Here is a 17,028-nt window from a genome sequence, read left to right as displayed (position 1 = left end):
TTATTTTTCTGGCAATTATCAAATTTACTCCAATTACTGTGCCTTCATCCCCAAGTCCCAAAGGAATTTCGTTAACCACCAGAAAAAGTAAAGGCAGAGGCATAAGCATTATTTGCTCTATAATGTAAAGAAGCAGGTGTAGGCTGTATATATCTATGTGTTGTCCTTTAATGCATTACAAGGTGCTGTAAACCAACTGAGTAGTCATTCAAGTTAGGTTGTGCTATTCAGCCAAGAATCTATTACAAGAAAAAATACAACAAATGAAAGACTGCAAAGAAGGAATTCTATCATGCAAATTAATGAAGCTGTCTATATTGCTCTTAATGCTGTTGTTTAGGGCAGTTTCAGAGATTCCTAACATGAGTTGCATTGTTGGTGATCCTGTTCCAATTTTTCATAAATACTATCAATCAGGAGATGTCATTGTTGCTGGTATTTTGTCTCAAATCTATATATTTTCAAACACAATGCACTTTCACGAAAAGCCTTCTACTGACCTTTTCTATGATACTGAGTAAGATGCTCATGTATCTAAAACTAATTGTTGAGAAGACGGGTTTCATTTGTGCTGGTTCTATATTGTACTAAACCTGTTCTGTGAAGATGGAAATTGTTTAAAAATATGTTGGATGTAAAAGTCAATTCAGCAATGCATTGAGAATAAATAGTTCTATTCAATCTCATTCATGTAGTTGAATTCATAATTCTGATATATCAGGATTCTCGTATTCATTAAAATAATGGGAGTATTCATGACTAAATATTTTTTTAACAATGAAATGTCTGTATATGTGTGAAGATAACAATCTTCCCAAATATTTTAAAATATCTTTCCTCTGATCATTTACTGTATACTCAGATATAAAGTTGCTCTGATTTCACTGTTTTTAAAATGAACATCAACAGATTGAATTTATCATCAATAATTTCCTGGAAATTTAATTATTCATACTAATATACTGTCTGTCTCTCTGTCTGTCTGTCTGTCTGTCTGTCTGTCTGTCTGTCTGTCTATCTATCTATCTATCTATCTATCTATCTATCTATCTATCTATCTATCTATCTTATAATAACTGTGATCCCACAGTGGTTAAAATCCTTCCAAGTTTACCATCCTTCCATCCTTATTAGTAAAATAAGGGCCCAGATTTTGGGGGGCAATATGCTGACTCTGTAAGCAACTAAGAGAGGGCTGTAAAGCACTATGAAGCAGTATATGTCTGTGCTATTGCTATTTCAGATTTTGCAAGACTTCTGTAGCTAGGATAAACTGCTGTTGCAGTTTCATACTTGCAGAAACGTGCTGTAGAATATAGATACAATTGCAGCACGATGAAGCACAAAGTTAAAAATGATATTGTGTATGGAACTCATATCAGCATTCAACAACATTCATCAGGGGAAGAAGGCGGGGCTTAGCAGTGAGAAGGCGGAGTTTCAGGCTATTCCTGAAATTCCCCTATTCCGAAGGAATTTTGGACGGGTCATCGGACCCTAGCTGTCCCGGAGAAGACAGTGAAAGGTGAGGGGAGATCCAGTGACCTCAGAGACGTTCGCAAAGTCTCTGGGGGGGCTTGGAATTAACCCCTCCTGCCAACTCCTTTCTGGATTAGCTGTATGCTAACTGAAACTGCAGGTTGCCCCTAAGAATGGTGTAAGTGGATTCAACTGGTAAGCTGATTTTATTACTCAAAGAGAGACGGTCCGCACTAAAATTTAAGCTAATTGAAACCAAAGAACAGAAGAATCTAGCGGCGAATTGGTGTTTTTTTAATGGATTTATGGCCAGTGGTTACCCTATTTCTTAAACGCTTTAAGGAATTCTTCAACATTCCCCCCTGACTCTTTCTAAGTGGGTTGTAAAAACTAACCTACTACTAATTGGCCCTTCACGATCTGACACTTTTATTGCTTGGTTGTGTTGATCTAAGATCAGATAAGATCGCACAGCTCCCAGCGTGTTTTTACTTGCAAATACCTTAGAGTCTCTAACTGCGACACAACATGGCGTTGAATTATATTCCCAAGGGCTCATTTCAGATACTTTTTTCTGCATTTCGGAAGCTGTTTGATTCATATCAAAGATTTGGAAAAAAATTGGATTATTTGACATTAAAATATGAAGGAAAAGGTGAGAACATTGAATGTTTGAATGTTCCTGAAATACAAATGAAAAATGTGAGAAATGGCATCTGGTCTATCTCGGAGGAAGAAAGGAATGCTATGCTGGAAAGAGGGGGAGCTATAAAGAAGACTCATTTTAAGAGACAGAGCGCAGGAGAAATGAAAATTCCACCCTTGAGAATTAAAGTCAATTTGAAAAGTTTAACAAGCCTGGGACAACATTATTATCTCATCAGAGACATCCTGAGCAAAAAGGTGCGAAGATATCCCTGTTTGGACTTGCTTATAAAAACATTTGGTAAATCTATTCAACGAATGGCAATAGGACTGAGAAGGTTTTGTTATTGGAGAGACATAGGCTGACAGATGGAAGAATACAACTTAAAATTAGCTAAATCTAATTACTCTTATTTGTAATAGATATAGCTGAATAATAATTGATATTGATAGTAATGTATATAATGTGGAGTTGATATGATAAATAATAATTGGATATGAGAAAGGAAGGTTGGAAATACTTTTGGGCTATATATAAAGGTTATTAATCACAATAATTATCACTACTAAAAAATAAAATAAAATATATACAGTTAAATGTTAATTAATATGGGGAAAATGCTATGATATACGATACAACTACATAAAGAAGGGAGAATGATAATAAATTATATTGCATGGAAGATGGAATTTTTGGTATTAAATATTATGGATGTTCAGCTAAAATAGGATATGAGGATTTGATGTCAATAGAGGATTTTACAAACAAGTAAATGAAATGTCAGCATGTGGTTATGGATTAACTCTTTGGCATAGTTAAGGTTGAAGGATGTTTAAATAACTGTAGTTAACTAGAAGTGGAGGTATAATGATGTCAATATGGTAAACATTTGAGTTAAGATATTTGAATTAATATGAATTAATGGAAGAGATGCACCAAAACATGTTGTAACCAGCTGATATACTTTTTTTTTTATAATATATACCTGTGTTTTTTTTCTTTCTTTTTTTTTTGTTGTTTCTTCTTCCCTGCCTTGTCTTTTGTTCTTTTTGTCTTTTTTTTTTTGTCTTTTTTTGATTTTTCCTTTTCCCACTGGTGTGGGCATGTATTGTTTAAGAGTATTATTATTATCAATATTTTTAAATAATAATTACAGTCAAATGAAAATGGATATATGACGATGGTGATATGTATGAATGTCTGAGTTGAAATACTTGAGTTAACATGAGTTATGTTTGTTGACTGTGGAGGAGATGTACCAAAGTTAATTTGTGACCGACTGATACACTTTCTATAACATGTAAAGAAAGATGTTGTACTTGTTTTAAATTGAAATTAAAAAAAAAAAACATTCATCAGGAATCATATGAGTATAATTATGAACGCAACATGTTTCAAGCTGTGAGTTGAATGAAAATATGCTACATCTCTTTTTCTAAAATAAAGGTACTCAAATCAACATGTAATTTTCATTTCAGGGTAGTGACTCAACTCTACCAACACATTTTGTCTTTGGTATTTGCTGTAAGGGAGATCAATGAAAACCCACAGATTTTGCCCAACCTCACTCTGGGCTCCCATATCTATAACAGCAACTTTATTGCAAGCGGGACGTATCATGCCTCAATGGAAGTATTCTCAACACAAGGCAAATTAATCCCTAACTACAAGTGTGAAACAGAGAACAATCTAGTGTCAGTCATTGGAGGACCTAATTCTGAAGTCTGTATCCACATGGCAGCCATCCTGTCCATTTACAAGATTCCACAAGTAAGAGTTTCCTCCCAATTTTTAACTCAGTTTGGACCGGTTTGGCTGAACCGGTAGTGATTTGGCGGCCTGGGTCACTGGAACTGGCAGTGACCCAGGCCTGCCATGCCCCCATACTGATTCTCCTGTTGTTGTTGCTTTATTGTACTGTGCAGTTGTGCGCAAGGCACTTCAAGCATGTGCGCGCTGTGGACCCACAAGCAAATTGGCAGTAGTGGCTGCTGGAACCCACCCTTGTCATCAATGTATCTTATCTCACATTAAAACATGCAGAGAGATAGTTTTGTTAACTGGAAATTAAAAATGACATTTGAATGAATATTTTTATAGCGATAAGGAGCAGCGTCATGTTTTAAGGACAAATCATTTTCAAATAGATGTTTCTTTCAGGATAAATTCTCTCCCTCTTGGAACCAATAGGATAGGAAAATATACAACCGTTCTATTTTGCTTTACTATAAATTGAAGTGTTAGGGTTAGGGTGGCTCAGTGGCTAAGGTGCTGAGCTTGTCGATCAGAAAGGTCAGCAGTTCGCATCTTAGTGTTGCATAATGGAGTGAGCTCCCATTACTTGTCCCAGCTTCTGCCAACCTAGCAGTTCGAAAGCACATAAAAATGCAAGTAGAAAAATAGGGATCACCTTGGTGGGCAGGTAATAGCGCTCCATGCGTCTTCAGCATTTAGTCATGCTAGCCACATGGCCACAAGATGTCTTCAGTCAGCACTGGCTCTTCGGCTTTGAAATGGGGATGAGCATTGCCCCCTAGAGTTTGGAACAACTAGCACATATGTGAAAGGGGAAACTTTACCTTTATAAATTGGTAATGAAAACCACTAAAAGACAGATTTTCCTTTAGTGAGAAATAAGCAGATCTGTAAAATACTAGGGTAGGGTTTTGGGGGCCATAAATTAAACAAAAATATTATACTATTTCTTTACATTATATGCAGTGTTATACTGACTGAACTCTATCTCATGGCTAAAGGCTGGACTTGAACTCATGATCCCCCGCTTTCTAGCATGATGCCTTAATCTCTAGACTAAACTGGTGCTTTTATCATTTTCATTGTTAATGCAGCTCACTCTGTTGGTAATTCTGTGTTTATCCCTCTTTATCTGCTTCCAAGGACCTTTTTTAACATTTCTGTGGTGTGATCTCAGTGATTATACTCAAGCAGTCATCACTATAAAATGCAATTGTTCTTGAGTCTCTGTATGAGTAATTTTTACTCTCTAATCTTGTTCTGCCCATCCATGGAGAATAACATCTATAGCTATATTGCAGTCATTCAAAATGTTGCACAATTTCCCACAAAATATATATTTGGTTATTAAACTATGACCGTTCACTGAAAGGTAAAATGCAATTTTCACCAACCTATGAATTGCTTTTTGGCATAGATCAATAATAGCCTCACTAATTGATAAATTATGCTATGTATTTTATTCTTTCCATTCATTACATTTATATCTTAATTTCCCGAAACACTGCTATCAACTGCACAAAATCCTCATTCAGCTTCACTTTTTTCTTTTCTCTCAATGACAAATAATGTATTTATATAATGTATTTTAGGCATTAATTCATAATTTTAGAACAATTACATTTCAAGCCCTATTGCAGTCATTCACAATGATTCTAATATTTCATCATAAGATGGTCTTATAGATATTGATCACTGTTGGATTTGGTTAATCATTGTATTTTTGGGATACTTGTTTGAAATCATGATAAAGTGCATTTGCATTGAAGATCACTATAATTAAGCATTTTTATTTGAAATGTTTTCTAAGAACTTAAAAACAGCTAATGTTCTCCTATGGCTTATGTAATTATAGAAACACTATGAGGAGCAAAAATGTTTAGTGAACTTGGCTTCATAATATTTTTATGTAAAAAGAAAATTTTATCTCAGTCACATCCATGTAAACAATAAAAATAAATGTTTATCTAGATATAAATTAATACATTTTTCTTTAATTACTATAGTTCACCTATGGTTCTGCTTCTGAGATGAATAGGAAAACTCAGGCTATATCCTATCACCAGATGTTTCCAGATGTATACAGACAATATCATGGGATTCTTGAGTTACTATTGCATTTCCAGTGGACATGGATTGGAGTGATATATGACAATGATAACAATGGAGAGAGATTTATCCAGGATGCTCTTCCTATATTTTCTCAAAGAGGAATTTGTTTTGATTATATTGAAAGATTCCCAGTAATTACATCAGTTACTGACATTGATAAGATGGTGACAGAGGGGATGTACATGTATGAAGTCATAATTGGAAGTATTACCAATGTATCCATTATTTATGGTGAAATTGAATCCATGGTATTTGTCAGACTGTTTCCCATGATATCAAAACATGAGGATGTAGCAATAAAGGAAAGAGGAAGGGTTTATATTATGACAGCCCAGATAGATTTCACATCATTCTCCTTTCAAAAGAATGAAGACATAGATTTGCTTCATGGTGCCCTGTCCTTAGCAGTTCATTCAAAGGAGGTCCCGAGATTCACTGAATTTCTTCAGTTGACAAATGCTACCTATGAAAAAGGAGATAGCTTCATTCAGGTTTTCTGGGAAAAGGCTTTTGGGTGTTTCTTTTCTGCATCTGTAGTAGACAGGAAAGAAGGACTCTCCTGCACAGGTGAGGAGAAACTGGAGAATCTCCCAGCATCTGTGTTTGAAATGAGCATGACCTCCCATAGCTACAACATCTACAATGCAGTCTACACCGTGGCATATGCTTTGCATAACATGCTTTCATTTCAATCAAAAAAGAAAAAGAGTGTCCATGAAGTAACCCAAAGCCTACTGGCTCAACATCTGTGGAAGGTAATGTCCTGGACAAATGGATTTCAATTTGGTCACTGAGGTTCATGGGAGAGATCCTAGGCTAACTAGAAAAGTCTTATACTTCCATATTTCTTAAGACCATAAAAATGGTAAAATAGCTGATAACAGCCATGAGAGCTAGTATTGCTTCACATATAAACCAGGGGTAAAATCCAGCAGGTTCTGACAGGTTCTGGAGAATCAGTAGTGAAAATTTGAGTAGTTCAGAGAACTGGCAAATGCCACCTATGGCTGGCCCCAGAGTGGGGTGGGAATGGAGATTTTGTAGTATCTGTTAGGTAAGCTCCCCGTTGGGAGAGCAAGTGCGTTCAGAGAAGCGTTGTGAGGGTTGTGTTGGAGAACACACAAACCAGCATACAGAGACACTGCAGTTTAAATAGGCTTTTACTTTCATGGAAATAGAGGTATCAGAGTCCATCAAACAGTCCAAGTCATACACGGATAAGACAGTCAGTCATCAATGTCTTTCAGTTAAGGGATAATCCAAATAACATAGTCCAGTATCATATAATCAGTTCAGTACTCAAAATTTGCTAGCAGTTGCAAAACTTACAATAGCTCATGGCACTTTCTAACAGCCAGCTTCCAAAAACACTCAGATCAGATCAGATCAGCATCTAACAAACAGAGAGCTAACAGTCATTCTGGCTCCCTCTTATGGCCGATTGAGGAAAACAGCAACCAATCACATTTTACAGTATGATTTAAAGAAACAGGTTACATGATTTATATATTGCCAACCCAACAGTTAGATTATACTCCTAACAGTATCCTTCCCCTGGAGTGGGGTGGGAATGAAGATTTTGCAGTATCCCCTGCTACACCCACCAAGCCACACCATGCCCATCAAGCCACGCACAAAGAACCTGTAGCAAAAAAAAAAATGAATTTCACAACTGATATGAACCCTATTCTCACAGTGCATAACATTCTTTTCCTAAATGGGATGCATTTCTATTTAATTTCCATAGTAGTTCTATACAGATTGAAGTCGTGCTTCCAAGCAGCTCCAGTTTTGCATGGAGAAATCTGCTCAATAAGCCATAGAGAAACATTGATGCAGCTTCATTGTATCCAATGTTGTACCTCTGATAGGCTGTTTGTCTGAGAGTTTCCTATGAACTTAATATATAGGCCCAATTCACATTCAATTAGGGATATGCATGACCTTGCATAGCAACGTCTATCAAAGCAATCAAAAAGTTTAGACCTTCTCAGAAGATGCATTTATTCATCCCAATTTCTCCTTTTTCTCCAGAACACTATTTTCTGCCTATTTGTTTTACATGAAACAAACTTAAATGGAAAAGAGCAATGTAATTGAATATATCCTGATATTTCAGCTTCTCTCTTCGGCTCAACCATTTTGTGAAAATCATTTCATTCAACAACAGTGTTGGGGAAACAGTTTTCTTCAATCAAAATGGAGAAATGGAAACTGGATTTGATATTGTCAACTGGGTAACATTCCCAAACCTTTCCTTCCTTCGAGTCAAAGTTGGAGACATACAAGCCTTGTCTCTCGCAGAAAAAACGTTGACTATTTCAGAGGAAACCATAATCTGGCCAAAGTGGTTTAATGAGGTAGGTTCTGTAACTCTTTTTCGATTCGAGAGTTATAAAGCTTGGGGGAAAAGATTTTTTTAAGCAACTCTTCTTCTAATATCTCAGAAAGGTGTTTGAAAATACAAAGAAGATGTAGAAAGAAATGTCAGATCACGAGACATAGGAGAAAGTATCCAACAAACTATGAAATGTTCAAATATTTCCTTTTACACGGAGTATCAATATGCAGGAATCATATATTTCAGGATCAGCATGCCAGCATGTTTATTAGATTGCATTCATTTTTACCACAGTTTCTATCCGAAATCGTGATTTAGATATAGTTGGAAGCTATATTCTTTTTTTTCTTTTTTTAATTTTTATTTCCATTCCATTCTATACAATCACATGTTTACTGTGCATAACCGGGGCATATAACATTGAATAATAAACACAGCCCTCGCTTATATAGAAAATGCCCTCTACAATACAAACCCAATATACCTCCTTGATCCACCATACACCCTCTTTCAACCCCCTCCAACTTTCATTCTTCCTTCTTACATACCCCTCTACTACCTACTTCCCCCCCCCTCTATCACTCCCTCTCTTAATCCATTCCCTCCCTTCCTTCTCTTCCTCCTCTCTCTCACCCCCTCCACTCTCCTTCTTCTTTCGCTCAACTCCTCCCTTCGGTGTACTTCTATTATCTTCCAGTATATTCAGCTTGTTCTATTTTAACACTAACATTAAAAAGCCACAGTATACAAGTGGAATCATGTACTTTAGAATTTGACACATATTGTATTTCCCCCCTCCCCCCTCCCCCTAGAACCCCCCCTCCCTTCCCTTCCCCCGACTTCCCAGAGCCCGTACACGGTATAGCATTTTAACAATCACAGTCTAAAATATCTCAACATTGAGCTCAGCTTCTTACTGTTACCCAAAACAGTTTAAGTTATTACTAATGTTAAACATAATAAGCAGTTTACATTGTTCGTAAACTCAGCTTCTCACCGTTACACAAATTTAAACAGTTTGCTTTGTTCTGTCTATTTCCAAACCCATTAATTTTGTTCCCTTTGTGCCTCCTTCCTCTATAACACAATTTAGATACTGTATATACTCGAGTATAAGCCTAGTTTTTCAGCCCACTTTTTGGGCTGAAAAAAGCCGCCTCGGCTTATACTCGAGTCAGTGAAAAATTTGCCCGAAATGGAGGAGAAAAAGGGGCGGGGCCATGCCGCTGGGTGACACTCGTGAATGGCCCGGCGCCCCTGTGAGTTTCCCCTCCCTCTGTGTCAGTTTGCCGCTCAGCGCGCACCGCACCATCCCCCCTCCTCACGTTCTAATGTAATGCAGGGCTGTCTTGCGATTCCCCTTCCTCCCCCTCCTGCCGCTCTGCAACGATGTCCCACCTCCTCCTTGTTATGGCAAGCAGCCACATAGCAATGTCCCACCTCCTCTGGTACAGTGATCCAATGATAGGAATCACTGTGCCGTGTGTCATAGGAGGCGGGACATCGCTCCCGCGGCTGCACGGGACATCATCATCACAGCGGGACATCAGCATCATGAGGTGAGTGAAGTATTTCATTGAATACACCGCTAGTTTACTGTTTTTCTTTGAAATAAATATTCAAAAACATTATTGGTATCTATTTTTATTTTTGAAATTTACCGGTAGCTGCTGCATTTCCCACCCTAGGCTTATACTCGAGTCAATAACTTTTCCAGTTTTTTGTGGTAAAATTAGGTGCCTCGGCTTATATTCGGGTCGGCCTATACTCGAGTATATACGGTACATTTTGAATTTTTCTTTTGATTTCCTCTTCCAACTCTTTTTTACCTTTATTTGTATCCCTATATATATATATATATATATACACCTTCACACACATATATATGTATATATATACGTACATATCTATACATATATATTTTTATATTCATTAGTACTCCTCTCATATATGCTTTTCTTAGGTCTCCTGAAAATTCCCTAAATATGCCCTTATTCATATTCCAAACATGATATTCAGATAGCAATTTTTACAATCATTAATATACTTTTCATATCAAAATAGCTCCCATTCGACCTCCAAGATCTTCTTAACTACACTACCCTTCCCAATTCCATCCAAACTGGGCCATGATCCAAAAGAACCCCCACCACAATCTCCGTCCTCTTCGCCCCAGAAAGTAAATCATCAGTAATTTATATAAAAGTTCATAATTATATCAAGTCAATATCTTTTCTTCAGTATGCAACTATGTCGTTTTTCTTTTGCATGACAGAAATCACAAAGTATTGACCATGTTCGAGATTGAGGCTGTTTGAAATAGCAAAATATTTTCTTTCTCTTTTATAAAAAGTTCGGACATAGCTCCTTAATCAATGGCCGATAACTATTAAAGTTGTTGCAGTCTGCCTTATTTCCCCATTCGTCTGGTAGTCGTACCGCTAGGTCCTTGTTCTCTGATCCCTTGCCCCACCAGGAAGGAAAGGTGATGCTTTCTATCTTGTGGTTGTATAATTTGTTGTTTATCTTGTCCTTCTCGTTGTCTTTCTCCGGATCCAGATGATTCAGAATGTCCCACCTTCAGAGTCTTATAATAGAAATCTCGGGCTTCCCATACAGAATTGAGATGATATTTTTGCTCACCAAGTGTAATTATAATACCAAATGGCACATCCCATCTATACTGTATCTGACGGTTTCTGAGTTCTTCCACTAGAAAAGCGTAATCTCTCCTGGCTCTTAACATTTGGGGTGGTATTTCTTTGAAGACAATCAAATCCTGTCCGCCAATTTGTAGCTTGGTATTATAAGACTTTTGTAGTATCCTATTTCTAGACTCTCTTGTAGCAAAATATATGATTACATCTTGAGGGAGCTGTCTCTGTTTTGCCATCCAAGAATTATGGCGGTAATTTTTTTCAATCTGCCAATCAAAGTTGATTCCCGGTCTTCCCACCAGACGATTGAAGGCCTCTGAGAAAATCTGTTTCAGGTCCTCTTGTTCACTTTCGCGCAGTCCCCTGATTCTTAATGCAAGCTCCATCTTTTTATAATTTATCATAACGATTTGTTTTTCTGTATATTCAACTTTTTGTTGCATCACTTCAATTTTGGATGTTAAGTTGGTATTGGCTTCCTCCAGAAGCTTTAGCTTATCTTCCATTCCAGCTTTTTCAACTTTTTGTTGCATCACTTCGATTTTGGATGTCAAGTTGGTATTGGCTTCCTCCAGGAGCTCTAACTTATCTTCCATTCCAACTTTTTCAACTTTTTGTTGCATCACTTCGATTTTGGATGTCAAGTTGGTATTGGCTTCCTCCAGAAGCTCTAGCTTATTTTCCATTCCAGCTTTTTCAACTTTTTGTTGTATCACTTCGATTTTGGATGTCAAGTTGGTATTGGCTTCCTCCAGAAGCTCTAGCTTATCTTCCATTCCAGCAACATACTCTGTCAATACAGTTACAAATCCAATCATGTCTTCCTTTGTATTAGCAATCCTAGTGTCAAACTTGTCACAAAAGTCTGTAATAAGTTGCTTTATCTCCTCTCTGAATTCTCTAAGTGTCTCAAAAAGAAGTTCTTTCATTAGCAAATCTCCAGTAGGGGGCATAGAAGGTAAAGGCTGCGACTTCATGCCAAATGCATGAGGTGTATTGCTAAAAGAACGTTTCCCCGACTTTGATTTTGGTGCCATTATTTCAAACAATTAGTCAAGAATTACTCGAACTCTGCTGGCCCGTTATGTAACTTGCAAAAGAAGAAAGTGTTGAGTCCCCCCTTTATTTGTTCATAAAGGTTTTTCAAAAGATTTCAAAAAAGAGCGTTGTAACAAAGCACGTCTCAAAAAGAATTAGCATTGTAGTGTAACAGTTCATATTCATCTGTGTTTAAAATATCTCTATATTGACAAGTAGGCTTAACAGCTTTTAAGAATTCATAAGAAAAAGAAAAAGAAATTCTTGGTAGGTCTTCAAAGAGGCAATGTTAATTAGTCGGAGAATGCTATCAGGCAATACCTTTGATCTTTCTCTCTGTCGGCTGTGCCAGGAAGCTAATAATATACAAATGCGAAAGCTAGAAGATCGCCATCTTAGAACCAATTACACAAAGGGATTTTTTTGTCACATTGAAACTGGGATTTTTGATAGAAAAAGAAAAAGGAAAGTAAAGCTCTCAAGTTCAGTCTCCGCCTGTATTAATTTCAATAACATAGTTACAAAAATTGTTCAAAGGGGGGGGGTTCTCGCCTTGTGCTGTAAAAAAAACAGCTGAGATTTTCTGGCCGGAGTAGATGACTCAGTCTTGACTGACTCTTCCCCTCCGTTTGCAGCCCAAAAAAAAACCTGCCAATTTCAAAGAAGACTCTTGCCGACTGAGACGCTCTCTGCTTTTTTCTTGCCTGAAAAAAGAGATATCTAAAAGATATTAAATAGATAACGAACCAGGAATCTGGGGGCAGCTCCGTTAAGCTGCCGAAGACGGCAAGTCCCTCCCCGGAAGCCTCGGAAGCTATATTCTTATGAGTCATTACCTACAATTGAAGAATTTCTAATTGTAAACTTGTGAGAGGAAAATTAATAATAAACAAGATATCACAAAGGAATGATAAGAAATTCAAAACATGACATTTAAAATGCATTTGATTAGTGCTGACATATGTCAGATTATTTTTTTTTTCTCTGATTCTCTACCTAGCTATCACTCTCTATCAGTGACGTGCAGTCAGGGGAGGCAGGGGAGGCAGAGCTTCACCACTGTCATCATGAAAAGGAAAAAAATGTAAAAGGAGAAAGGCAAGAGCTGAGGTCAGGCTGAGCTAATTGCTGCCAGAATCACCGTGTGGATGACTCTGCTTAACTGTTTAAAAAAGCCTCTAAAAAAGTGCCCTCTACAGGAGGCAGGAGAACGATGTGCCTCAGCTAGTCTGACTTTAGGCATTTTATGATCACTCGAGTAGAGTTAAGCAAGGGTTAAAAGCCGAAAAATTCCTGACATAGACGAGGCACGTAGTTCTTCTGCCTCCTCCTGTAGAGGGTGCTTTTTTAAGAGGCTTTTTTAAACAGTTAAGCAGAATCATCCATGGTGACTATGGCAGCAACTAGCTCAGCCTGACCTCAGCTCTTGCCTTTTTCCTTACATTTTTTTTTCATGATGGCAGGCAAGAGCAGAGTTGAAATCCTCTCTGAAACAGCTGGAAAAGGTACGTGTGAGTCGGAGGGAGGGGGAGGAATTCAAACTTCATCCTCCTGGTGCAGGGCTTTGGGCAAAGGCTGGAGGGAAGTGCTTTCCCTCCCCAAGTGTAGTTTGATTGCAGGCAGAGCCCCGTTGTCTTTTCAAACCTGTAATCAGTGAAGCTGGGCTGGATCCTTCCAGGGCTGGGGGAAAGTGTGTGTGCTCCAGTATGGCTCTTTGACTGGCTTCCTGCCTCCTCCTATGGTCTCCCTGACTCCCTCCAATCCAACTTTGTGTGTGTGTATGAGAGAGGGGGGGGAGGGAGGGAGAAAGGGAGGAAGGAGGAGAAGGGAGAAGAAAAAGAAAGAAGGAAACATATTTCGCAAATGAGAAAAACAAATGCTGTTGCTTTAAATCGGAACTGAGCATGCCTGGCTGTGGAATTCTGGGAGTTGAAGTCCACAAGTCTAAAAATTGTTTTCAGTGCCTCACCAGCCATAAACCTCACCGCACATCACTGCTCTCTATATGAACTTTTGGATGGGCTGAAACAATTGATAAACTGTTTTTCCCTAAAGGATTCTGCATTATAAGGGATCATATATGAATTCCTTCTGAAAGATTCATCTATGAAAGCACTTACCACTATGGTTATTTGTAGATGTACACATTTGCAATACGGAAAATATTCTTTTCTTTGGTTTATCTTTAGACACAGCCTTTTTCTCTCTGCAATGACAATTGTCATCCAGGTTACAGGAAGGGGGAAAAGGAAGGGAAACCATTTTGTTGCTATGATTGCCTTCCTTGCCCAGGAGGGAAGATTTCTAATCAGAAAGGTAAGTGATCATTTGTAAAGGAATAGTCCTTCACTTTCTGTCTGTGATCATAACTAATTACCTGCTGAGTTACTCAGGTTGATTGATTGATTGATTCATTCATTCATTGATTGATTCAATTTCTATAGTCATCCAACTCAACCAAGTGAGTTTGGGAGGTTTATAATTCTAAAATGTAAACAATTTAGAAAACATTTAAATGATAAAAACACCCACAAAATAAATAGTACAAACAGCACCTATGATGATGAATCAACTAATAGTAAATCCAAGAAACAGGGCCAGGGGTGAAATGCTACTAGTAAAAAATTCTACTGGTTCGCAAAACAGGTAATAAAAATTACTTTAAAAAGTTTTTTTAAAAAAACGTTCCGACGATTGCACGTCACACAGCTGATCTTTGGAACTTTTTTTTAAGCATTTTTTTTACTACATGTTCTCAGGAAATGCAGGGATGAGGGGTCCGTTTTTGCTCCCAGCAGGCTTACCTGAGGCCTGCTAAGCCAAAAATGGTAGGCAGGGGAGCTGAGAAAGAAAGAAAGAAAGAAAGAAAGAAAGAAAGAAAGAAAGAAAGAAAGAAAGAAAGAAAGAAAGAAAGAAAGAAAGAAAGAAAGAGGAAGGAAGGGAGGGGAAAAGGAGATGAAGGAAGAACTACAAACCTGGCATTAGAAGCAGCTTCAGAGGATAATCCAGGGTGGAAGGGACCTGGAGGTCATCTAGTACAACCCTGCTCCAGCAGGACATTGTTAAAGTGAGTTTCTGCCTTTGATCCCCCAGTTACATGACAACATAGCCACACCCACCCAGTCACGTGGCCCCACCAAGCCACGCCCACCAAGCCATGCCCACAGAACCGGTAGTAAAAAAAATAGATTTTACCATTGAACAAGGCTCTTAATAAATTCCATATACTTAGTCAAGTATTTGAAACTTTATAAGAAGTCAACAGGGTTGGAGCCATTCTAATCTCTGAAAAAAGAATATTCCATGTGGCAGGAGCTGCAGGACAAAATCTTCTATTATCTGCCAGTTGAAATTCTTTAGCTGTTGGGATCTGTAGCATGCTCAAATTGGGCAGGTAAAAACCATTGGAAAAAGACATTTCCTTTGGTAACCTTATCCCAAGCCATGTAGGGAACTGAAACCTTAAATTGCATTGGGAGGCAGAATCACAGTCAGTTCAAGTCATTGAGTAGTAGTCTCACATGCGCTATCAGGCTAGTGCCGTTAATTACACACGTGGCCACATTTTGTACGAGTTGAAGTTTCTGAATCATCTTCAAGGGCAGCCCCATGTAGAGTACCTTACAGCAATCTAAGCAGAAGGTTACAAGGGTGTGGGTGGTAGCAAGCAAGGTCTCCCAGTCCAGGAATGGATGCAACTGGTGCACCTCCCTTAGGAGTGCAAAGACTCTATTAGCCACAGCTACGACCTGCTGGTTGTCCATCATGCAGTTGTGTGCATCTTTAAATAGTTAATTAAATTTGATTATTTCTCTTTTCACAGACATGGACAACTGCTTTCACTGTCCACAAGATCATTATCCCAATGAGGAGCAAAATTTATGCATTCTAAAATATGTAACATTTTTGTCTTATGAAGAAACTTTGGGGATCATCTTCACCAGTTTTATTATTTCCTTTTCTCTCATTACCCTTTTGATGCTCTGGCTCTTCATTAAACACAATGACACCCCTATTGTGAAAGCCAATAATGAGACCCTCACCTACATTCTTCTCGTCTCCCTCCTGCTTTCATTTCTCTGTGCTCTGCTATTCATTGGCCAGCCTCGTCAATGGACATGTCTTCTTCGGCAAGTTACTTTTGGCATCATCTTCTCCATGGCAGTTTCTAGCATTTTGGCAAAGACTATCATTGTAATTCTTGCTTTCATGGCTACCAAGCCAGGATCCAGAATGAGAAAATGGATGGGAAAGAGGCTGGGTCTTTCTATTGTCCTTTCTTGCTCTTTTATTCAAACCATTATTTGTATTATATGGCTATCTATCTCATACCCATTTGTAGATGTTGACATGCATTCCATGCCAAAGGAAATTGTATTGATGTGTAATGAAGGGTCAACTGTCATGTTCTACTGTGTCCTTGGTTTTATGGGTTTCCTGGCAACTATTAGTTTTGTAGTGGCTTTCCTGGTCAGGAAGTTACCTGACACCTTTAATGAAGCCAAATTTATCACCTTTAGCATGTTGATATTTTGCACCATCTGGCTATCATTTGTTCCAACATACTTGAGCACAAAGGGGAAATATATGGTGGCTGTTGAGATCTTCTCCATTTTGTGCTCCAGTGGCGGGTTACTGGCTTTTATCATCTTCCCAAAATGTTACATTATTTTGGTAAGGCCTGATTTAAATAACAAGGAACAGCTAAGAAAGGGAAGAATTTAACATTGGGTGCAAATAAATAGATTTCATTAAATATATTTCATTTTCAAGGAAACATATTGTATTTTATACAGCTTGGTTTCTGTGTTCTCATCATATAATCTCCTTCTCTAAAAGTGAAATTGAATAAAATTTGTTAATTACATGAAAGACAATCTATTGTCAGTGTAACCACAACCAGTTATCTGTAAAAAAATAATAATGATAACTCTTCTGTCATAGTTGAAAAGCAGCAGGACATAATTGTCAGCTTATGGAGCAGAGGTGTAACATGTCTA

At 37.9% G+C, this 17,028-nt stretch overlaps 1 protein-coding gene across 1 annotated transcript; it reads left to right on the top strand.

The window, feature by feature from the left end:
• The first annotated feature begins 470 nt into the window (after nt 1-470).
• Nucleotides 471-16,753, top strand: LOC116523515 (vomeronasal type-2 receptor 26-like). Its single transcript, XM_032238630.1, has 7 exons — nt 471-517; nt 3,604-3,895; nt 5,887-6,747; nt 6,867-6,913; nt 8,112-8,361; nt 14,224-14,344; nt 15,852-16,753. The coding sequence occupies exons 1-7, from the start codon at nt 471-473 to the stop codon at nt 16,751-16,753; spliced, it is 2,520 nt and encodes an 839-aa protein (XP_032094521.1).
• Nucleotides 16,754-17,028: the final 275 nt, after the last annotated feature.

This window comes from Thamnophis elegans, unplaced genomic scaffold (genome assembly GCF_009769535.1).
Source record: "Thamnophis elegans isolate rThaEle1 unplaced genomic scaffold, rThaEle1.pri scaffold_38_arrow_ctg1, whole genome shotgun sequence".
NCBI classification, from domain to species: Eukaryota; Metazoa; Chordata; class Lepidosauria; order Squamata; family Colubridae; genus Thamnophis; species Thamnophis elegans.
Note: the sequence above shows the minus strand (reverse complement) of the source record. Positions and strands in the feature narration are given on the sequence as shown.

Bases quoted from the DNA above. Each gene is read 5' to 3' on its own strand.
- LOC116523515 (XM_032238630.1), top strand. From the start codon at position 471: ATGCACTTTCACGAAAAGCCTTCTACTGACCTTTTCTATGATACTGA. The intron at 518-3,603 runs GTAAGATGCTCA...TTTTCATTTCAG, and splicing joins GACCTTTTCTATGATACTGA to GGTAGTGACTCAACTCTACC. The intron at 6,748-6,866 runs GTAATGTCCTGG...ATGGTAAAATAG, and splicing joins TGGCTCAACATCTGTGGAAG to CTGATAACAGCCATGAGAGC.